The following is a 25,217-nucleotide window of genomic DNA, read 5'->3' as shown; positions in this document are numbered from 1 at the left end:
CCTCCCATTTACCCTGTATCTGCTATGGATGAACATTCTTGTTTCCACATCATCTCCTCCTTTAGAATGTCAGCTCCCTAAAGACAGAAACTGTGTTTTTGCCTTTCTATATATCCCCAGTGATGAGTACAATGTCTAGAACACAGTAAGGAGTTAAGAAAGGTGTGCTAAGAAAGATGTCATAGATAATCTGTATAATATATGTATGTATTGCTATAAACATATATGTCAATGTGGATATATGTTTATATATATATGTATATATATATATGTGTGTGTGTGTGTGTGAGTATGTGTATCTATAGCTATATATAGATATATATACATATATTCTGAGTATATGCATATGTAGCAGTTAGGTGGGGCAGTGGATCTAGTGCCATTCATCTTCCTGAATTCTAATCTGGCCTCAGACACTTATTAACTATGTGATCCTAACCAAAACCACTTAACCCTGTTTGTCTCAGTTTCTTCATCTATCAAATGAATTGCAGAAGGAAATGGCAAAGCACTTCAGTTTTTTTTACAAGAAAACACCAACTGTTGTCACAGAGAGTCAAGAAAAATTAAAACAACTAAATTTTTTCATTCTTTAATATGATATGAGTTGATCAGGATTGTTCTCTCTTCCTTCTTATCCCCTTAGCAGTAACTTTGTGTGTATATATATTTGTGTGTATATTTATGTCCATGAGTGTGTGTGCATGTAGAAAGAAAGAGACTAAGGCTCAGCTCCATAGGCATAGGAAGGTGAGCTTAGAGAGATTTTTTTTTAAATAAGTTCACTCCAGAATGAAAGTGGAAGTGGACCTAAATAGAGATGAGGGAAGAATTGAACGAGATTTTGGTCCTCCAGTATTTTAGGTTTGGGATACAATACTAATATCTTTGGTTCTATTATTCTCTGAGGTTTTTTTCCCCTTTCAATCTGATTCAGTAGATGAAGCTCTAGAGTAAGAGGTGCTGGGTTCAAATGCCGTCTCTGCCACTTTTAGTATGATTTTGTACAAATTCTAGCTTCTCTAAGGCACATTTTCCTCATCTAAGATCTCAGGGTGTTGAACTAGATGGCTCCTAAGGTTTCATCCATCTTTAAATCTATGCAATCAGTTCTTATATTTAGAGAACCAGGTAGATCTCAGATTTTAAATCACTACACAGATGGTTCTGCATGTGTTTGGAATAGAGGGTAGTCACTACAACCTAGAGAGAGAAGACATCTGAGTCTTATGAGAAATATAGAAGACATTCTTAAAAACTGGGGCAATTACAGATTCTCAAGCCATTATTGGGGATAAAAAATCAAAAGACCAAAGGGAAAGGTATTATGGATAGGCTAAATGACTGATAACTCCTTCTTTCCCTTACAGATGAGCTCATTCTTCAGACCCAATATCCTGTGTTTGAAGGAGACACACTGGTTTTAAGATGCCGGAGAAAGAGGGAAACAGAACTTACTGATGTAGTATACTATAAGAATGGAAAAACTCTTAAAATTTTTAAAAATGGCTCTTTTAAAGATACAAATTTTTCAATCCCAAAAGCAAGATTAAGTAATAATGACCAGTATCACTGTACTGCAAAAAAGATACTAATTTGGAAGATGACAAGCAAAATAGAAGCTAAACCAGTAGCAATCCAAGTCCAAGGTAAAGACTTTCACCCTCATAGGGATGGGTTGGCACAGAATCTATGAAAACATGAGAGGGATGAATTGGCAAAGGGTGAGATGGGTAATTTTTGGATCTCATGAGCAGACCAATGATTTGAATTCTGGGTCAGCACAGAATTGACTCATTGGGGATCAGGTTAAGTGTTAATTGGATGGAAGAAACTAAGAAGGGAAAATGTACCAAAAGAATATGCCTTTTTTCTAATACTGGGTTTGCCATTTGTTTTGCTGAAAATCCAAAGCTTGTTTTCTCAGAATTTCTGAAGTGCACTTTCCTGAAAACTATATTATCTATTCTCTCTAGAATTGTTTTCATTTCCCATACTGAATAGTACAACTTTCGAGCCCATAGAGGGTACCACTGTGACTCTGAGCTGTGAGACCGAGCTCTCTCCAGAGAAAGCAAATACCCAGTTGTATTTCTCCTTCTTCAAAAATAGCATTATCAACTTGTCAGGATGGAAAGGAACCTCAAAATTCCAGCTCACCAACATCTGGAAGGAAGACTCTGGGTTGTATCATTGTGCAGCAAAAACAATGACATCAGAGGTCTGGAAGAAGAGCTTTTCAGTTAGGATCAAAGTGAAAAGTATGTATTTGAGAAAGATCTAATTGGTCTAGGGTTAATACGAGGGAGGCTGAGTAAATTACATCACGCATTTTGAGACCTTTACTGTACTACTTCCATTAATCATAATAATAATAATAATAACTATTCTTTATATTGTACCTATTGTATGTCAGACACTCTGCTAAGCACTTACAAATATCTCAGTTGATCCACTCAACCACCATGGGAGGCAGATGCTATTCTTATTCCTTTTTTACAGATGAAGAAACTGGGGCAAAAAGAAGTCAACTTGTCCATGGTCACACAGTCATTAAGTGTCTAAGGCCAGATTTGAACATAAATCTTCCTGACTCCATGTCTTGCAATCTACCCTCTGAACCATTTAGTTGCCCTTATAACTAAGCACATTATCCCTGTGACAACATAACAGCTCTCCTAGAGAGAAGAGCTCCCTATCAGTTGATGAACTAGGAGTGAAGTGAAAATGAAGAGTTTCTTTGAAAAAAAAAAAAAAAAAAAAGCTTCAGGAAACATTTGCCTTCCCATCTCCAGATAGCCAAGGTTTCTGTTGTCTTTTCATTTAGTAAATCATAAGGAGATGGAGTTTTAAGAACAAATGAACTTTATTTACATTTACTATTGTTCTTCCATGTCCCTTTAAAACAGAATAAGCTGCCCATCAGGACTTTCAGGGAAATGCCCCCAAACTGGCCAAGAATTAGTCTGCTCCTCTGTTGCTGGAGTTGGGAAAGAGGTCAGGAAGGAAGAATTAAGCTCCTGAAATGGAACTCTGTTAAACTAGATAAAATTTAAAAGATCATGAATCAGAAATATATATTCTCCTAAGTAAAGGATTTAGAATTTTTAAGGGCTCCTGGAGATTATCTCGTTTAATCCTCTCATTTTACAGGATAGGGAAAACAAGTCCCAGATTGAAGAAGGGACTTGACCCCTGTGTGTGTGTGTGTGTGTGTGTGTGTGTGTGTGTGTGTGTGTGTGTAGGTGAGAAATTGCAAAGCTAGGATTTTCACCCACATATTCTGATTTCAAATTCAGTGCTATTATATCCAGACCAGACTATTTTTTCTTTTGATTTTTTTAAACTCTTGACTTACATTCTAAGATCAGTTCCTTATAGGCACTGATCTGTTTTCAATAACTAAAATTCAAATGTCATTTATTTTATGATCATACAAGTAGCTACCGTTAGCCTCACCTTCCACAGCTTCCCTAAACCTGAAATCTATCAGGATCAGACTCCTTATTTGTTATTTCATTTTCACTCAGGAATCCCTGTCTCAGGAATCCATATGGAGATCCAGCCCCCTGGAGGGCAAGTGACAGAAGGGCAAACACTGGTTCTCCTCTGTTCAGTAGCTGGGGGCACAGGTGACATCACATTCTCTTGGTACAAGGAAGGCACTGGAACAGTCCTGAAGAAGAAAACTGAGCGGTTCCTAGAAGCAGAGTTTAAAATACTGGCTGTTAGAGAGAGTGAAGCTGGGAAATATTACTGTACAGCTGACAATACCAATAGTTCTCTATATAGTAGACTAGTGAGCATCTCAATAAAAAGTAAGTATTAACATCCCTTTCTTCTGCTCCTTAGTAATAATACATACTTACATTATATTCTGAGGTTTGCAACATACTTTCCTCACTCTAGCTCTGTAATAGAAGTAAAATGTTATCTTTATTGACAGATTGTTTGTAGACTTTATTTTAAAGATGAGGAAATCAAGACTTAGAGGAGCAGGGTAAATACAATACAAGTGAATAAATGTTGGCACTGAGATTTGAACCCAGGTATCCCAGTGCCAATGATAGGGCTCTTACTGCTAATTACATATCATGCTATTACTTTTCAATTAATATATTTTCATTGGTTTTTAGAGTTCAATTCAGAAATGAATCAGTAGTATATGGAATGGTGTCCAATGGTTTCACAAAAAGTAGAGCTTTGGAGGGAAAATAAATACTTATTTAGTGGTATCAGTTCCTCCTAACAAATTGTAATTTGTTATGGTAGGACAGGACATATGGGACAAAGAAGGATCATGGGGATGGCAGGGATGGTGATCAAATAATAAGATGAAGATTAAGAAAGGCTCTGAGCTGATGTCAAGGTGATTAATATTTAGAAATTCTCTTCTTAGATTTTGGAGAAAAACTTCTGAGGGAGCTAGATGCAGAACAAAAAAGATAGGAATCAGGATTGATGAGAGTACTCTTTCCTTGCCCCAGATGCACAGAGTCATGAGCCACAACCTGACTCTTGTCCTTATCTCTTTCTCAGTTCCGGTGTCTCCTCCTCTCCTCACCTTCAGCATCCCTAAGGCACAAATGTTTGTGGGGAAGATTGTGGAGCTTCGATGTGATGTCCAAAGAGGATCAGCCCCAATCTTATATCGATTTTATCATGAGGGTAAAATCATGAAAAACAGCTCAGCTTCTTTTGGAGATGCAGCATCCTTCAACCTATCCCTGACCAAACAGCATTCTGGGAATTACTTCTGTGAGGCTGACAATGGCATATCTGTACAATCCAGTCAGGTGCTGATGCTATCAGTCAAAGGTACGTTGACCCTTCCCAGAGGAGAGCCACATCTAGGGCAGATAGCACATCTCCAATATTGAGCATTCCACTTATGGGATCCAAGCTATCCTCTGGTGGGGTGGGATGGTATCATAATAGGCTCCTGGACTTCTCTGCCCTTCCCTAAGGGGTTGAGACCTTAGGAGCTCAGACACTGCTCTTATTTCTTACAGGTCCCCTCATAGCAGTCAGTGTAACAACAATTCAACAAAGCCAGTGATTTGTTGTTTTTGCTCAGTTTTCACCCAATTGTTTTCAGCTGCATCTGACTCTTCATGATCCCATATGGGGTTTTCTTGGCAGAAATACTGGAGTGATTTACCATTTCCTTCTCCAATTAATTTCACAGATGAGGAAATGGAGGAAAATGTTCTAGAATGTAACAAGAATTGCTTTATACCATAAGTGTAAATATTCCTCAGAATACAAATAGGTACAGATGGGAAATTGTAGATTTATAAATCCATAATTAGATTCAAAATAATAATAATTACTCATTTCTATTACACTTTGAGGTTTATAAAAAAGGTTTCATTTCTTCCTAACAATCCTGTAAAGTACAAAGAACAAGTATTATTTTCTCCCTATAACAGATAAGGAAATTGAGGCTTATAATATTACATGATTTATCCAGGATCATATAATTATATGATATGTATTATATCATATAATTGATAAGTGTTGGAGGTATGATTATAGCCCACAGTTGGAATTGGCTGGTGGGGGAGGGGAGAATGTTTTCAAGTAGAATTTTTAGTCAAAGGACCTAGATCCAAAATCTGGCTTTGCCATTTACCACCTATATTACTTTGGATAAATGATTGAACTTTTCTAAGTCTCAGTTTCTTCATTTGTAAAATACTTGTAAAATCAACTCAAAAGTACTTTACAGAATTAAATCTGATCCTGACTCCAAAGCCTGGGTTCTTTCCACCAGGAACATTTTCCCCCAATGTTTTTATGGTTTAGTTTCTCCTGGAAATTTATTAACTTAGTTTCTGTTCTGTTGTTTGAGTCATATATGATTCTGCATGACTCCATTTGGAGTTTTCTTGGCAAAAACACTAGGGTAGTTTGCCATTTCTTTCTTCAACTTATTTTACAGATGAGTAAACTGAGGCAAAAAGGAATAAATGACTTGCCCAGGATCACACAGTTAATGTGTCTGAGGTTAATTTAGTAGATATATTCAAAATGGTTATTAGAAACTATGTTGCTTCTAAAGCATGGTAAGATCTTGCCAGTTTCCTTTTTTGTTTTGTTTGTAACTTATGGAATAAAACAAGCATTACCATTACACAGTACAACTAAAAAGATGATTACATATGAAATTGAAAATCTACTATGTACAATTTGCTATTGCTTTCAAATATACAGTAAAATTACCATGTAAATTTCTTTTTTCCTTCCCTCCATGCAATCTAGAGATGGCTACCATTAGACACAAATAGATATGTGTATGCATGTTTGTGTGTGTGTATATATATATATATATATATATCATAAATATATAATTAGTCTTTATATAGCTCTACTTATCAGTTCTTTCTCTGAATTCAGATAGCATCATTCTTCATATATCCTTTATGGCTAATTTGGGTGCAATAGTCAAAAAACTTATTCAGTGAAAGTTCTTAAACAATAATGCTGTTATTGTATACAATGTTCTCTTGGTTCTTCTTATTTTACTTTTCATTATTTTATGCAAGTCTTTCATGTTTTTCTAATATTATTGAGTTTATCATTTTTTATAACAGTAATATTTCATCATAATCATACACCACAACTTGTTTAGTCAATTCCAAATTGATGGGTGTACTCAAAATTTTCAATACTTTACTGCCACCAAGAGAGTTGCTATAAATATTTTAGAACATAAACTTTCTTTTCCTTTTCCCCCAATGATCTTCAAAAATTGACTAAGTAGTAGTATTGATGGATCAAAGGGGCATAGATAGTTTAATAACTCTTTTGGCATAATTCCAGATTGTTCTCCAAAATGGCTGAATCAGTTTACAATTTCTCCAACAGTGAATTAGTGTCTCCATTTTTCCACATCCCCATCAATATTTGTCCCTTTTCCCTTCTATTATTTTAGCCAATCTGGTAAGTATAAAAAGGTATCTCAAGGCTATGTTAATATGTAGTTCTCTAATCTTGCTAGTTTTCTGATACTGATCAGGCAGTGTTTAGTTCTTCTACTGCCTTTATGTACCTTGTCACAAACACCAGCCTTAACAGTGGCTTTCCACTGTCCGCAGTGCCTGGGTATGCACCATGCCCCTATAATCCTATAAGACCACTGTGCTTACAACAATCATAAACTGGCTTCCAAAGATTAATGTGCCTTATTGGTAGTCAAGTTGACAGCTAGAGTGACCTATAATAAGCTTTGAATAGGAACTAACTCATTAAGTCAAAATGCCATAAAAGGATTAACTTTCCCCATTTCAAACACCTTTCTTCTTTTGTTTATATGTACTTCATATATGGGAAGCCAGTATATGGGATTAGATTTTGGGCTTTGAGTCAGAAAGACCAGGCCTGCAGCTTTCTACAATTCATTGAAAGAAGTGACATATGGTGGTAAAGAGAAATTCTCGTCTTTAATTTCTTTACCCTGAAGAGACCAGAGATTCTTTCCTTAAGGTATTCACCTAGAAAAGCTTCCCAAAAGCCATCTTTATTTGAATGTACCAGTGTATATTGTCAAATCTGTAAAAACAAGAAAACAGCCACCATCACCACCCAATACCACTGTCACAACAAAACAAAAACCCTCAGGAACTTATTTTAATAAACTGATTTTAACAATGTTAGTTTAGCACTACATTTGCTTATGAAGATCCATGGATTATTAGACCTAAAGGGGATTTTAGAGATAATTTAATCTGCAATCTTCTTTTTATGGGAAAAATAATTGAGTTTCAGAGGAATCAAGTAACTTATCTAAGGTCTCACAGCTAATTAGTGGCAGAATGGGAACTGGAACTCAGGTCTTGCAACTACACAACAGGTAAAATAGATTCTAGCTTAGATAATGAATCTTAAGAAGGAATCCCTTCATTCTAAATACCTCTGACCAACCTTACACACCTTTCCCATTCCCAGCCCCAATTCTTCTCTCCCTGATTCCCCAAGAAATTTCTTCTTGCTCCTTTCTTGTCATTCTTAGCTATAGTCCAGGCTGAGGCTCTCCTGTTCTCCTCACCCAAATAAGTCTCTTTCTTTTAGGACTCTATTCCTGCTTCTAACAAAGTTGTCATCCCTAACTATCTATAGAACAAATCATTTTTGTTTCTCCTGTTCCTAGCAAACAAGCTGACTCAGTGACTTTATTCCTTCTTCTAATCCCTCAATGATGACTTGAACAACTGGACTTCTTTCCAATCGGTACACTTTCCCCCTATTATTCTGCTCCCAGAATATTTTGTTACACAGTGAGGATTAGCACAGCACCACTGAGAGAATGCTGGACTGAGAGTAGGAACATAGGCTCAGGTCCTGGTATGGCAGTTCTTCATCAAGCTGCCTTTCTCTGTGTCTGTCACTTCAATTTTAAAAGGAGTAGAAAGATGACTTCTAATAATAGATGACATTTCTATGGTGCTTTATATGCACCATCTCTGTTAAACCTAACAACAAAACTGAGGGGTAGATATTACTACCATAACAGGTATTATACCACTACCACCACCACTATCACTACTACTATTACTATCATCACTACCTCCACCACTACCATTGCTGCCACCACTATCATTATTGCTGCTGCTGCTATTTCTACTACTATTATTCTCACTACTATTACTGCTGCTAATATTACTACTACTATTATTATTACTATTGGTGCTGCTGCTGCTACTACTACTACCATCCCACTTCAACTACCTACTGCTGCTGCTGCTGCTACTACTACTGCTATTGTTACTACTACTACATCAGAGATGAAAAACTAGAAAGATTTTGTGTATATATATATATATATATATATATATATATATATATGTTCTTTGTTATATAAGATGGCTCTCTATGAGAGGGAAGGATACAGGGAGGAAATTTGGGCAATGTAGGAAAAAGCGTTACTTTAAAATATATATATAAGGGCTTATTCTTGAGAGAAGTTATTGAAATAAAGGACTCATTTTCCAAAACTTACATATTGATTTCCAACCTCTATCTCAGTTCCAGTGTCCCGTCCTCTTCTGACTATCAGTGAAATCAAGTCTCAGGTCCCTGGACAGCACTTGGTGGAGCTTCACTGTGAAGCTGAGACAGGCACCAGTCCAATCCTCTATAAGTTTTTTCACCAGGGTATAATCCTGGGGAGTGTTTGGACCTACTTAGGAGAAGCTGCATTTCTCAACCTCTCTCTGAAAGCTGAGGATTCTGGGATCTACTCTTGTGAGGCTGACAATGGCATCAGTCCCCAACTCAGTGAAGGAGTGGAATTTTCTGTCACAGGTATCTAAGGGGGACTGGACCTGGTATCTTAAAGATGAACATCTGATATCCTCCCAAAAGAATGGGGGCATTTCTCATGATACCAGATCATGGAACATTGTTTCTGAGTATATATCATTTGGGAAGGTGCAAGGTTGAGTCCTTGGGGATCAGTATCATCCTGGGTGATATCACTATGTAGATAGTGGGAGAGGGATGGCTCAGCAACTGGCTGAGTCCCTTCTCTCTAAATCCCAAGACTACTATTCCCATGTGAGTCAATCACTTTACTGAACACTGGGCAAAAATACAAATGCTGCTGGGGATGGTATAATAGTATAATTGATCACATTCCATCCCTGGCTTCACAATCAGTCACCAGTTCTCAAACCCAATTTCAGGACTCAATTGCTCAAAGACAAAAGGAATATTTCCTGTATTCCTGAATATGAGCTAAAGCTAGATACCTTCCTAAATCTAAGACTAATTCAAAAAGTCCTCCCTTGTCCCCTCTTCTTTGGTCCATCTTCCCATATTCTGAGCCACCAGGATTATTGGTTCAGTAATTGTTAGGCCTGTTTTCCCATCCTGGTCTCATGCCATACTCTCCTTTCTCAATCCCTTTAGGGAAGCAAAGGGGCCTGTTTGCTAGAGGAGTCAACTTGGGCCTGCTTGGATTCCTGGGTCTCATTGGTGTTGCTCTTCTGCTATACTTCAGATCCCAAAGGAGATCAGGTTTGTAAGCCCTGTTCCATAACATTTACAGAATGTCTGAGCCCATTCTGTCTCATGCCCAGACTATCACCATGATGCTTCAGACCTCACTGAACAACTAGTGCAGCACCAGGTGAAGAATAGACCAGACCAGAAGTATGCTAGTAAATGTTTAGCTAGATCTCTGAAAAATAAAAAATTAAAATGTGTATACAATATATACTTTTAAATTTAATCAACATCTCCAACATTTTTTATCCAGACAATGAGCAAAACAATAAATTAAGCCCTAATTTATGTTTGTAGATTTCTGAAGTATTAATGTTCACACTAAAAATTTAACCATACCTCTCATTAAGAATTGGCTCTAGCATACCAGCAGAAATGTCATTTATTTGACTTTTTTTTTTGCTTGTTTTTAGAAGGCAATTGGGGCTGGGTGACTTGCTGAGGGTTACATAGCTAATAAATCTCTGAGGTCACCTTTTGACTCAGTTGTTCCTAACTTCAGAACCCATGTTCTCTCTATCCACTGTGCCATCTCGCTGCCCCTTGATTTTTTAATATATGAAAACAGCCGAACCTTATCATCCAGGCCTTGAACTCATTGGAAATTCAGGTTTTGGGTTTTTTCTATTGTTTTTTTTTAAATACATGGGCCACCCTATGGGTTTATGAACGTCATATGAGCTTAAACAAATGCCCTTGTGGTCCGCTACAATATAATTCTGTTTTATTCCCCTCCACATTTTCACCAATCAATCAATCAAAAAAAAAAAAAAAACTAATTGGTCTCAGAGAGCAGAAGAAAGAAGATTGCATAGAAAATGCAAATACACAGATTCCTACTTTTTACAAAGAAAATTTCCTAAAAAATTATAATTGGCCAAAAGTAGAATAGGAAGTTTGAGTTCCCCTTCAAAAGTCAAAGTCAATAAAAGTTTGTTAAAAACTTACCATTGGTGGCATAGTGGATAGAGCACCAGCCCTGAAGTCAGAAGAATCTGAGCTCAAATCTGGCCTCAGACACTTAACACTTCCTAGCTGTGTAACTCTGGGCAAGTCACTTAACCCCAATTGCCTCAGCAAAACAACAACAATTAAAAAAAAAAAAAAAATATGGTGCTAAGCACTGGAAATGCAAATAAAAATAAAGACTGTCCCCATCTATTCAAATCACTTTAATTCTTTGAAGAGAGGTTAGATGAGTATTTGTTGGATATTTTGGAGAGAGAATTCTTCCCCAGGTATGAATTAGACTACATGGAGTAGTGGATAGAGCAGTGGTCCCAAAAATGGCAAAGATCTGAGTTCCAAACCAAACTTGGACAGTTACTAGTTATGTGACTCTGAATAAATCATGTAATCTCTGCCTGACTCAGTTTCCTCATCTATAAATGGGAATAGTAAAATTCTTTGGATAAAAATCTTATCTTTGGGTAAAATGAGGTATTTATAAAGTGTTTTTGAAGCTTTAAATTGTTATACAAATGTTAACTATTATTATGGCCTCTGAGATCCCTTCAAATTTTGATAGTATATGAATCTGTTAACTATTTAGGTTTATCCTAGGTCAGATGAGTTCTATGAACACTTGCCAACTTGTCCAATGTGTCCCTATGTCTCCATTCTGTTACTGCTTGTCTCCATTGGCTGGTCCCTAACCCTATCCCACAGGTGTGTTCTCAGCAACTATCTTCTCAATAAACTTCAAAGTCTTCTTATCACCTTAAATCAAATAAAAAGTATATGTCTGGCATTTAAGCCTCTTCCCAACTTGATTTCTTTCTATCTTCCCAGTCTTCTTATGCTTTATTCCCCTCCACAAACTCTGTGATCCAGGTGATCCCTCACCTAATTGCTGTTCTTCAAATATGACATTCCATCTTCTATCTTCAACCCTTTGTAGTTTCCCAGGTCTGGAAAATTATCCCTCCTCACTCTTTTGCCTTCGGATCCCAGCTTCCTTCAAAACTCAGCTTAAGGCCCACCTTCCCAGGTTCTGTCCACTACTAGTACTTTCCCCTGTGAGATTACTTTCCATCTATTCTGTTATCTCATAAGTAAGTAGTTGTCTCCACTAGTAGAATGTGAGATCTTTAAGGACAGGATCTTTTTTCTTTCTTTTTTTTCATTTTTTCCCCCAGGGCTTAACACAATGTGCCTAGCAATCAATTTAATTAATAATCTTTTTTTATTAAACACCTATTTCCCCTTAGCATATTGCTTAATAAGTGCTTAATAAATGTTTATTGATTGACCTTTCTGTTAGTGGGTGTATACTTTATTTCTCAGCTTAAGAACATGCCATGAGATGGTTCTTTCATCCTCCTCCCTAGGAAACTAGACATTTGAAGCTTTTGACTTATATTCTCCCTAAACCCTTCAACTCAGAATCCAGCATACAAAGTTGGTTTTGGGTGGACCCTGAATTTCTGAGCATAATACCTCAAGATCTTTTGTGTCATTTCCTCACAAATCTCCACTCTGAGGCAAGGATTCCCTTGCTATTGACCTTACATGAAGCTAATCAGGGAAGAAATGCATCCTTGGTAAAAGTAGCAGCTAGGGGCAGCAAAGTGATGCAGTGGATAAAGTGCTACATCGGAAGTCAGAAAAACTCATCTTCCTGACTTGAAATCTGGCTTCAGACACTATGTGACTCCAGGCAAATCACTTAATCTTGTTTGCCTCAATGTCCTCATCTAAAAATGGACTGGAGAAGGAAATGGCAAATCATTCCATTATCTTTGCCAAGAAAATCCCAAATGATACTATGAAAAGTCAGACATGACTGAAAACAATGGAATAAAAAGCACCAAAGATCCAGTCACAGTTCCTAGATCTAGTCTTAAGTGACCAAAATCTGTATCCTTGTTCCAACAAGAGGATAATCAACATTTACTACCTCCTTTTCTGGTGAATGACAATCTGTGGAGAACATATATATGTTCTCTGGGCTTGCTAAAGAAAGAAATAGAATAAGGAAAAGAGGACAAGTTTAGGGAGCACTAGATGTGAATACTCCAAGTTAAATACCAGTTTTGTTCTATCACCTATTTTTAAAACCACCATTTAATCAGACTCAGAACTGAAACTCTAATTATTCATGGATTAGATTCAATCTTAGACTTCTCTGTTATCTTTTTCTTTGGTCCTTTCTCCTATTCAGTTTCACTTTAAAACATCTGATTTGCATTTAGGGTTTTATAACTAAAGTTCTTAATTATTATACTGGCTAACCCATATTTCTGTATGATATCCACAACAATAGCATAATCATAGCTAATAATAAGAACAATAACATTTTAGTATTGTGCTTTAAGATTTATAAATTTATGTGTAGATGTGGATGTGTATATATACCCACATCCCTATTTAGATAGATTAGATTGATGTTACTATTCAATTGTATCCTACTCCCTGTGACCCTATTTGGAGTTTTCTTGGCAAAGATACTGGAACATGCTAAAACAGAAGCAAAAAGGGTTAAGTGACTTAGCCAGAATCACACAGACAATAAGTATCTAAGATAAATCTTCCTGATTCCAAGCCTAGTGAGTGCTTTATTCATTGAGCTACCTAGCTGCCCCAAGATTATATATGTGTATATATATATATATATATATACACATATATATATATAATTTGTATATGTATATTTAGAGAGACACACATATATAATTTGTTTATGTATATATGCACATAGAATCATATATATAAGTTGTATGTGTGTATATACAGAGGCATATATATAATTTGTATTTGTGTATATATATATATATATACAGAAACATATATATATATATAAAATCATTATACATATATATTTATATAAAATCTCATTTGATCCTCATAATATCCTTATGGAGAAGTATTATTGTTATCTCCATTTTTACAGATGAGGAAACTGAGGCTAAAAAAAGTTAAGTAATTTACCCAGGGTCCCACAACTAGCAAGTCACTGAGACCACATTTAAATTCAAGTCCACTCAGGTTTGCTAAACCCAGAACCATTGTACTAATTAGCTACCTTATGGATGTCAGATGTTTTTGGTGAATTCATTGAAAATAGTAACAATAGCATTCTTGCCTTCTACAAATCAGTTAGCCACATAAAAGGAAATAAACTTCTATACCACCTCATGCAGTGTATGATCTCTCTTTTTTTTCTTTAGATTTCCAGTAATATATTATAAAATATACTCTATAGAATCTATGGAATATTTTATATAGAATATAATCTATAAAAGATATAGAATATATCATATAATATATTCTAGGATTTTGCCAGGAATAAAGATTAAGGTCCCTGGTTATTTATTTTCAAACATTCCCCTTTTTTTAAATAGTTGCCCTCCTCCAACCCAATGTTGTTGTCCTCCTCCCATTCTCCAGATCTTTCAAAGATCACTGAGAGTGGTTCAGAGTTCACACATGCCAGTTCTTTCACTAGCCAAAGATATAATTCTTCTGATTTACAGCCTAGATGTGAGAACTATCTCTGAATCAATCATTTTAAATGTTACATTGAAGGGAAGGGATGATATCTACAGTCAGAGGAGTTCTTACCTTAACAAAGAGTTAATCTTTAAAGAGAATTTAATATCTCATTAAGGAGAAACAACATAGATTCAATAGAAATATCCTAGGCACTTCTTGGGTATAGTCTTTACAACAGAACTAGGAAAATATATTGAAAAGGGCCTCAGTTCTAAGGTTAAAGGACAAGTGCTTTAATAAGCACAATAAGATGTTGCTTATGTACCTAGTTATATGACCTAGCACAAGTCAGATTATGATGATGATGATGATGATGATGATGATGATGATGATGATGATGATTGATGATAGCTAACATTCAAAAAGGATTTACATGTTCAAGGTCCTGTGCTAAGTATTTTGCCAATTATTATCTCATATGATCTTAACAACTATCCTGGGAGGTCAGTATTATCATTAATTATTCCCATTTTGCAGATGAGAAACTGAGGCAAACAGAGGTTAACTAACTTGCTAGAAAGTTAAATAATAGAGCTAGGAGGTATCTTCAGCTGGATTTAAAGTTAGTTTTTTTTTTTATAACTGCAGACTCATGACTCTATCAACTTTGCCATCATAATAATTATTATTATTGATAATAACAAATAGCATAAATAAATGGTATTTATATATGAGTTTAAGGATTTCAAAGATATAAACACATATATGTATATGTATGTATCTATATAATCTCATTTCATAATAGGTGCCTTCACTTTACAGAGAAAGGATAAGTGATTTGAATGAAACCATATAACTCATTCCGTATCTGTAGCAGGATTCTGGCTCATCTTCTTGATTCCAAGACCAGTGTTTTACTCATATGTAAAACCAGGAAACTGGTCTAGTTGGCTTCCATGCTCCCTTCCAAAACTAAATCTATAAGCCCATGATGCTATAACTTCCCAAGCTCCTTGAGCACTGAGACCACTTTTGTATTCCCTGGTAAGGCTTAACACAGAGAACTTTATGGAAGATGAGTGCTTACGACTTCGTTAAATGTGAATCGGGGTCTGTCAGAACTTTTAACATCTTAGGATATAATAATGAAGTCCACAGTCACATCTAAGGGCTTCATTCAAATTCCAAGAGTCTAGCAAGTGAAAATCATGCCTTTTTCTTACACTGTGTCATCTTGGTTTAACCTGGCACAAGGAAGGACATAAGTATCCATTTCCATATTTTGTGTAAGATTCCTACAATGCTGCATATTCCCTCCTGACATTCCCCAATACAGTGCAAGCTTCATGAGGGCAAGATATTTGTACTCGCCATTTTGTCTTCACATTGCCAGTATCTAGAACAGTGTCTGAGTTATATTTAATGACTGAAACAATATTTTCTGATTAATTGACATTAATCTTTCTTTTCTTTGCAGGAGAAAATTTTACTCCTGGACTCTCCAGGCAAGTTCTTAGTCCTTTCAGTGGCTGACTTCTTGTCATCTGCTAGAAGTCCACAATCCAAGAGCAGGAAAATGCCATTTATCCCTGAGAACATACTTATCCATTTCCTGATTTCACACACTTGGGATTTGTTGTTGTTCAGTTGTTTTAATGTTGTACAATTCTTCATGACCCCATTTAGGGTTTCCTTGGCAAAAATACTGGAGTGATTTTCCATTTACTTCTCCAGCTCATTTTACAGATTTGGAAACTGAGGGAAATAGGATTAAGTGACCTTACCCAAGGTCACACACTTAGGAAGTATCTGAGGCCAAATTTGAATTCAGAAAGATGAATCTTTCTGATTCCAGAACAAGTGCTTTATCCACTGCACCACCTTTTTGCCCTGTATACAAGCTTTGGGATGCATAAAGAAAAGTCACTCACCAAATATGCATTCCCTTTCTAGTTACTGATTTCCCTAAAACTCAGTGTTATCACACCATTTCCTGCAGGCCTCTCTCTTTGTTGATGTCATTAATGTATAATTAGTGTGGTTACTATGCCAGTAAATATGATGTATGTGTATATTTTACAGGGACCTTGCCAACCTAGGATTCCAAAACCCTACTGAAGTGGAGCTAGAGCCAACATATGTCAATGGTAACAACCTCTCCATTAAATAAGGGCTTCAGATCTGAGGTCAGGCAATTAGGAGGAGGAGAAGGAAACATAAATCATCTTATGGTTTAGCCTACCATCTATCCCAGATTTTGCTGAGCCTCAGAGAACAAGACTTCTTGAGTATAGCTTTGTAGGAAAATAGATTTAATGGAACGAATGATACACTTGGAACCAGGCAAGAGATCTAAATTTGAATTCCACTTCTGACTCTTGCTAGCTATGTGACCATCGGCAAATTAGTCACTCTGAGTTTCAGTTTTCTTCTCTGTAAAATGGGTTTACCTCTATCTATATTATCTACCTCACAGAGTTATAAGAATAAAAAGATATAATTTATATAAAGTAATTTTAACCTTAAAGCACTATATTAACGTCATTATTACTTTATGATGATTTCAATAATAAGGTACATAGGACCTAGCACTTTAGGTTCCTTATCTAAAAGATTGGATGATCAAAACCTTTTCAAACCTGTTTCCCATGGCTGTTGTAAGAAAGTGGTTTAATCAGCATCTCAGCCAGTAGAAAGCAGATATTACTTTCATCTAACCTTTTGTGCATCTTAGATCCCTTTGGTATCTCTTTATATCATCATATAACTGTGAAATATTCTTATGTGAGCTCACAACCCTAATATAAAGTGAATAGTATGACTTTTTAGAGAATGTAGAGCTGAAAGGTTTTCTAGATGAACTTCATGATTTATATAGTATAGTTCTCTCATTTTACAATTAAGTTTATTAAAGGGCAAATTTTAAAGATCTAAATTTCCGAATTTTGTCCATAGCCATATAGCTGATAAGTATCAAATCTAGCATCTGAACTCGGGATTTTGATAACAAAACCAATACTGTTTGTGCTGCCTTTCAATAAACATGGAATTTTTCTAGAATGCCCAATAACATGGCTGAGATGAAAGAGATTCTTGGAAAGAAGAGTCAGGGTGGGTGTGTGAGAGGATTTCATCTTCTGCTATAATGTAATAAATATAAATATTTAACTTCTGGCACATCTATCTGATCCTGCTTATAAGGTCTTATTCTCACTTCTGGCCCAGCACCTGCAGACACAGACCAACAGTCTAGAGCACACAACCCAGTCTTTGCAGACCAAGAACTTGCAGTGAATCCTGTCATCAGTGACATAGTATATTCTGAGGTTTGGAATTCGCAGCAAAAAAAAGAAGATGCAGGTAGGATAATAGGAATTGGTTCTTATATTGAGTTGTATACTGTCTTATTGTATGAGGTCCATTCCAAATTATGTTAGCCCACTCCAACATGGTGCCAGATTTTCTTGACCATCCTCTTCTGAAAACTTGCTCAGCAGAACTGCCCAAATGTTCTTTTTAAGACAATATTTTTTTTAATCTTTGCATCCTCAGCTCTTGGCACAATTCTTGATGGATTGTAGATGCTTAACAAATGCTTGTCAACTAATTGATACCCATATTTATGAGTGGTGGATTGGCTGCATGATAGATTCTTGTTGCTATTGACCTGTGGCAAAATGACCAGGACAATGAGGAAAATGTCTTGCAGATGAATGGCAGAGTTTTGCCCTAAAGAGGTTCTCCCTTTACTTAATCTTTGGCTAAACAAGTCTCTTAGCTTTCTGAGTCATGTGTTGCTAAATCATTCCCTTAATTAAAATAAAATAAAATGGATTAAAAAGAAAACATTTCCAGTGGGTAAGAGTTGAAGGCTGAGATAGATGAGAAGGAAATTCAGGTTTTTTTTTTTCCCAAATTCTGTTTCGATTCCAAGTTTCTTACTAATCTACGATCAAATAGTGGTTGTCAATTAACAAAAGTTCAGATTGGAACAGGACTTTTAGAGCCTCTGAGGCCCAGTACTCTGTATAGGGAAAAAGAGATTTACAGCTGGATGGTCAAATAAACCAAAGTTTCTTAAACTATGGGTCATAACCCCATATGGGATCATATAACTAAATGTGGGAGTCACAAAATTATAACTTATTACTAGTAAGTGTTTGATTTGTGTACTTATTTTATTTGCCTATATATCTGGGGTCAGATAAAATTTCTCAAGTGAAAAGGAATCATGTGTAGAATAAGTTTAAGAAATCTTACCTCATTTTTTTGGCTGAAGCAAATGAGATCAAGTACTAAGGTCACACAATAAGGTAATAAGTAAATAAGGTGACAAGATAATAGACAGGAAAGGTGGGCTTCTTTTTACCACAGTACAAAAAGGAACCCCTAAAAATTGCTTGGTTGGGCACCATGAAGTCAAGGGAATTTTGGTCCCTTTTTTTTTACTCCATATTAGCACCTTAATTGTAGTCTAGGAAAAAAATCAAATAAATCACAAAACTAGAGAATGCTAGAGCTAGAAGAGACCTTATGGGGCATCTACTCAAATCATTTGGGAAACTAAGACTGAGCAAGATCAGATGACCTATCCAAAGCCATGCAGTTAATTCTTATCAGAGCTAAAAGTGATATTGTCAGCTAACAATCTGGGTCTTTCAGTGTTTAGAGAACAAATGATAATATCATATTCTGGACCGCTTAGTCACTGTTTCATTGTTTCCTTTTCTTCCTGAACTGAAGAAACGATGAGTTATGTCAATAAGCCAAGGAAGTGTTCCCTGAGGGATACTTACAAGCTAAGGGACCCTGAACAAGTCAACCTCTGTATGCCTCAGTTTCCACCTCTGCTGTCTTAAGGATCAAATGATTTATTTGTAAAGCATTTAGACTGTGCCTCTTCCTCTTCTCTCTAGGACAACAATCCTCTTAACTTAGGATCTGTCAACTCCCAAAGGGTTCATGGCTAGATTACAGGTTGTCTATGAAATTGTTAATATATTTTGATAAGTTCTTTCAATATGATCAGTTTCCTTTGTAATCTTGGATGTTGTATTTTACCTTTAAAAGCATCATTCTGGAATTGCATATATTTAACCTATACTGGATTACTTGCTGTCTAGGAAAAGGGAAGGTATACCGAGGGGGGTAGGGATTGGAACACAAAATTTTGCAAGGGTGAATGTTGAAAACTATCTTTGTGTGTATTTTGAAAAATTAAAAATTAAAAAAAATATTCTGAGAAAGGGTCCATAGACTTCACCAGATTCTGCCCAAGGGGTGCATGACAGATTAAAGGCTAAGAAATCCAGGTCTAGGATACTTGATCCAGGAATTGGATTTTATGCAGGAACTCCTCCACTATATATCCACCTGTCTTTTTCCAGGAATTCTTTGACTTGTCTGAGAATTATTTCATTACTCCATTCTTTCTACACACACACACACACACACACACACACACACACACACACACACACTTGCTACTCTATTGTTTGGACATACCCCATGCATCATTACCTCTTCCTCTGCCTTTTCTGGAGTAATAAAATTCACTTTTCACAAAAGTACATAATAACCTTTTTTCCCCAAAGGTGCTTTCAAGAAGGTTCACTTCAATGAATGTCAAATTGAATTGAACTGTTATTAGAAGTTTTCAAGCAAAGGCTTGATGAACAACCATTAGGAGTTTATAAAAAGATGCCTATTCAAATATAGCTTGGACTAATTGACTTTTCAATTCAGCTTATCTAAAACTTTGTAAAGACACAAATGAACTGATGATTCAGGGTTCTAAGGTTTACAGTTTGGGGTGAGGTGAACTCTAAATAGAGTCATTGCCTAAAGCTAAACGCTTGCTTTCCCCCACAGATGGCTTCAGATCAATGCTATCACCCACCCAGGTGAGTAATCAATTCCCTCAGATCCGCTTTGTTTCTACAACCCTTTCCTTTTGGTTTCCCCCTGTTATTTTCTTTTCTCTTCCCTTCCCTTCCATTCCCTACTCTCCTCTCCTCTCCTCTTTTCTTTCCTCCTCTTCTCTTCTCTTCCTCTTCTTTTTCCTTCCCTTTCCTTCCCTCACATTCTTCTCTCCTCTCCTGCTCTCTTTTCTGTCCGTCTCCCTCCTAGACCTTCATCCATCTTTCAGAATTTCTCTCTCCTCTTCTCCCCTTCCCTCTCTCCCTTCCCTTCCCCTTCTCTCTTCATCTCTCTTTTCTTCTCCTTCTCCCTCTCCCTCTTTCTTTCATGGGTTTTCAACCATGTACTTTTTCTCTCAGGATTTCTCTGTTGTGTACAGTGAAGTGAAAGCAGAACAACCTCTGCAGGAGAGAAGTGGGATGACTGAGGCTACAGAAGAGACACGGGAAGATGACATAGGCAATTATGAGAATGTTCATCTTCATTCCTGAGCCTGACCATGTATGCTCCCTAGAGAAGCCAGGAGATTTCTCACCTTTCTGTACTGATGTGGAAATGGAAGGAAAGACAATAGGACAAGAAGACTTTTGGACTCCTGAGAAATGAGAGGTCAAGTTAGAGGAATTGTTCCTTCTAGGCCTCTGCTATCACCCTGACAACACAGACAACGAATGAGCTTCCTTCTTTGATGAAACAAGACAGAAAGGCCTTGAGTCTTCTCTTTCTTTGTATTTATTTCATTTTATTATTTATTACTAAAAATAACCCTTCACCATTTTATAGAAGTTTAAAATTTTGTAGTCGTTCTCCTCATAACAGCCATAAAATAATTTATTCATTGTTCTCCCTATTTTTTCAGAGAATTCAGAACTAGGATTCAGACCCAAATCTCCAGATACTGTTTTCTTTGTTTTTTCCTCAATAACTGGCATTTATATAATTCTTTAAGATCTTCATAATGCTTTAAATATGTCATCCCATTTGTTCCTCACAAAAACCCTAGGAGGTAAAAGCTGTTATTATCCCCCATCTGAGAGATCAAGAAACAGACTAGGAGAGATTAAATGATTTTCCCACATTTTTGCTCACATATAAGAAGTGTCTAAGGTAGGGTTTGAACTCAGATCTCCCTGACTTCAAGTTTAGCACACTATACATTGTATCACTTGGGTGCTTAGGCATTTTTACTGATAACTTTTATTTTATTTTATTGCACCAAGGCACTAGGCAGCTGGGTGACAAAGTGAAAAAAGTGCTAGGCCTGGAATCAGGAAAATCTGAGTTCAAACATGGCATCAGACATTTATTAGCTGTGTGACCTTGGACAAGTCACTTATCCTCTGTCTTGGTTTCCTTAATTGTAAAATGAGGACAACAAAATGTGGGTAACTACTTTGCAGAGAGGATCTAATGAGATAATAGTGGCAAAACACTTACAGTATCCAGAGATAGAGAAATTTATTTCCTTCCCTCTACCTTGTTCAGTTGTTCCAGTTCAGTTATATCCAACTTTTTGACTCCATGGGACTTGATCACAGAGTGTTCTTGGCAGAGGTACTGGAATAGTTTTCTTCTCCAATGTGTACTCATTTTACAGATAAGGTACTGAGAGAAAAGGGGGTTCAATGATGTGTTCAGAGTCACACAGCTAGTGTCTAAGACCATACTTGAATTCAGATCTTCAGGATTCTAAGTTCAGCGTTCTATCCACTGCCCCACTTACTTCCTCATTTATACTATGATAATTTCCTAATATAAATCCCAATAATTTTCCACCTTCCCTTGTAATTAACAAACACTGTTCATCAAAACCAACCAACATAATGATAATTAATAATATATATCACCACACAATACTGTCCCACTTCCCACTGAGAGATGTGTTTCATCATATGCCCTTTGGATTCAAGATTAATTATTATGTAATCTACATTCAGCTTCCTATTATTATATAACGCAGGCCTCAGGTTTGCATAGGACTCTGTGATCATTCAATATTCTGTGATTGCCAGAAGGACAGAGTTGGCAGGCGCATAGAAGAAAAGACATCCTGACGTTGGACTTCTCTCTTTAAGAAAAAAGACATGGAGTTACAAGACTCTCTTTAAAGAGAGGACTCTGGGAAGACTATAACATGTTGAGGCACCTTGATCATGTCCCCCATTTACGACACAAGAGACTTTGGGAGGTCTGGGACTCTGTCTCTCTGTTCTCTGCCTATCTTTGTCTCTGTCTCTTTTTGTCTCCTCTCTGTATTTCTCTCTTTTCTCTGTTTCTTTGTGTTTCTGTGTCTATCTCTTTCAAGCTGTCTCTTTGTCTGTGTCTCTTTCTCTGTCTCTGTCCCTCTCTCCTTCTCTCTCTCACTCTCTCTCTCTTTCTCTCTCTCTCTTCCTCCCTCCTCATATCCACTGAAATTTCTCATTTCGGATGGGAGAGCTCATTTATTCTTGTATGTTTCTGATATATATTCTTATATATATCCTTTCTCTTATTTCTGTTTTCCATTATTTTGGATAAATGGATTTATTTTCTAAGTATTATGTGTGTTCATTGTGGAACTAGTATTTGTTGGAAAGATTATCAAGCTTTGGGTATATAGCTGAGTATATAAAAGAGCACAACTTTCCTGTGAAAGGATAGTGATCAGGAGCTCAGCTTGAATTTATAGATTATTCCCCCAAGACTAATAATATTTAGGAGGTGGAGGGAGATAAATATAATCTCAGCCCAGTATCATTTCTCAAGGGAGAAGAGTGGTCAACCTCTGGCAACAATTTCCTATTTCCTCTCTTGAAAGAAATCAGTCTCTTTAGAGAAGGATGGGTGATGAAAACTCTAGAGATATCTATTAATACCATATCTAGAAGATTCATGTGTATATGCATGTCAACCCAAACAAAACATACATATATACTACATTTATCCTAGAACTATATGATTTTTTTAAAGTTTTACTTGTGTCTTTTGTTTTTTACAAGAGTCATTTCTAAATATAATCTTCCCCTCCTACCCACTCCCAGCATCAAAATTCCCTTTATACAAAGAACAATTAAGTAAAACCAACAGACATATCATATGATTGTATATTTAACACTCTGTACCTAAAGTCCCCCATCTCTCCTGAAAAGAGTAAAGTATGTTTGATTACTTCTTCTCAGGGACCAATTGGTCCTTAAACTTGACCATAGTTTTGTTTCCTTTTCATGTTCTTTTCACTGATTTTATTATAGTATTCTGTATGTTGTTACCATGGTTCACCTTACTTTACCCTGCATCATTTCAAATGAGCCTTTCCATGAATCTCTAAATCCTTCATATTCATTATTTTTCATAATACTCCATTATGTTCATATACCATGATTGTTCAGCCAATCTCCAGTCAACAAGTGCTGACTTTGTTTTGATTTACATAAGGGACCTTTCATTGTACTTTTTGACCTCCTGGGTATGCAAATTAATATGAGACCTTAGAGATAATTTTCCCAGTCTCTTTCTTTACATTTGAAGAAAGTATATTAGAAGGAACAGATGCAATACCCATTGCAGGACTAGAATTAATAGAATTTGTGAATTATAGCCACTTCATTGTGACAATTACAATGAAGTCTCCCTGAATTCAAGGAATTTAAAAATGAAAAAGATAATCAAGTTCTCCTACCCATTTCAATTCATCATTTGGAGAAACAGGAAAAGGAATGAGCATTTACATAACACCTACTATATGCCAGACTCTATGCTAACCACTTTACAAATATTATCTCATTTAATCATCCCAACAATTCTGAAAGTTAGATATTATTATTACACCTCTTTTATAGTTAAGAAAACATAAGCAAATAGTGGTTTAGTGACTTGTCGGGGTCATGCAGCTAATATATGTCTGAGGCAAGGTTTAAATTCAGGCCTTCCTGACTCTAGATCCATTTCTTGGTGCAGTGTACCACTTAGCTATCTCTAATAATAACATAAAATAACAACTTTGTAAAGACAAGCAAATTTGAAATACTAACTGATCAATATAATATCTAGCTACAACTTCACAGAATTGATTATTAAAGTGGCCATTTGCTAAGAGAGAGTGATGGACTCCGGCTGCAGATCAAGACTTTTGATAAGACATGAAATTGTGAGAATCCATTTTGCTTGACTATACATCTGTCTTACAAAAGTTTGGTTTGGGGTTATTTTTCCAGTAGTGGGGGGGGAGAAGGGGGAAGCTAAGAGAGAAAGAAAAGAGTTTTTTGTTCACTAAGAAAAAATTAACTTTTTTCAAAAGAAAAAGAAGTGGGACCAAGAAAAGAACAAATGATAACTAACACTTACAAATCACAAGGTAATTATTTGGCAAGTACCAGGAGACTAGTCTTGAGTTTTTCTCCCAAGTGAGGAATTCAAGCATCATAAGATGCTTGTGTTTGGTTTTGGTTTTGGTTTTGAGCTTCTACGTGCAATATTCTGAGATTCCATAAGGAAGGAGTGTAAACTTTCATATACAAAGATTTAATGAGGTCTAAAATTAATATAGCTCATTAACACTGGTGAATAGGTTAATAAAAATTCTTACTAATTAATACAGCTATAAAAAATTTCATAAGCACTAACGGAATAGATAGCAATCAGTATTCATCCAACAACATTCTTCAGGGTGATGAAATATAGTACTTGCAAGTACAAAATGCTAAAAAGGAAAACCATGTATATACATAAAACAAAAAGAGGCATAGAACTAGAGATCAGACACCATAAAGCAAAACAAAAAACAAACATTTCAGCAGTTAAGGATCTGACACTTGTGCCACAACTGATTAGATATGAGAAGTGATGGAGGTGAAGATTTAAAAAAAAAAATTTCAAAC

The 25,217-nt window shown here is 36.1% G+C and overlaps 1 protein-coding gene across 2 annotated transcripts in view; it reads left to right on the top strand.

Moving 5' to 3' along the window:
• Positions 1–21,074, top strand: part of FCRL3 (Fc receptor like 3) — a 29,075-nt gene extending 8,001 nt beyond the window's left edge. The window contains exons 4-14 of one of the 2 annotated variants that reach the window (XM_023504026.2): positions 1,371–1,649; positions 1,977–2,261; positions 3,531–3,818; positions 4,540–4,818; positions 9,028–9,306; positions 9,913–10,020; positions 15,920–15,947; positions 16,525–16,589; positions 17,644–17,802; positions 20,314–20,345; positions 20,721–21,074. In XM_023504026.2, coding sequence (XP_023359794.2) covers positions 1,371–1,649; positions 1,977–2,261; positions 3,531–3,818; positions 4,540–4,818; positions 9,028–9,306; positions 9,913–10,020; positions 15,920–15,947; positions 16,525–16,589; positions 17,644–17,802; positions 20,314–20,345; positions 20,721–20,852 — 1,934 coding nt within the window. In that variant the 3' untranslated portion in view covers positions 20,853–21,074. The remainder of the gene's footprint in view (positions 1–1,370; positions 1,650–1,976; positions 2,262–3,530; positions 3,819–4,539; positions 4,819–9,027; positions 9,307–9,912; positions 10,021–15,919; positions 15,948–16,524; positions 16,590–17,643; positions 17,803–20,313; positions 20,346–20,720) is intronic. The other variant, XM_023504027.2, reaches the window with a different exon arrangement.
• The last annotated feature ends 4,143 nt before the right edge of the window (positions 21,075–25,217 follow it).

Source organism: Sarcophilus harrisii, chromosome 4 (genome assembly GCF_902635505.1).
Source record: "Sarcophilus harrisii chromosome 4, mSarHar1.11, whole genome shotgun sequence".
Lineage (NCBI taxonomy): Eukaryota > Metazoa > Chordata > Mammalia > Dasyuromorphia > Dasyuridae > Sarcophilus > Sarcophilus harrisii.
Note: the sequence above shows the minus strand (reverse complement) of the source record. Positions and strands in the feature narration are given on the sequence as shown.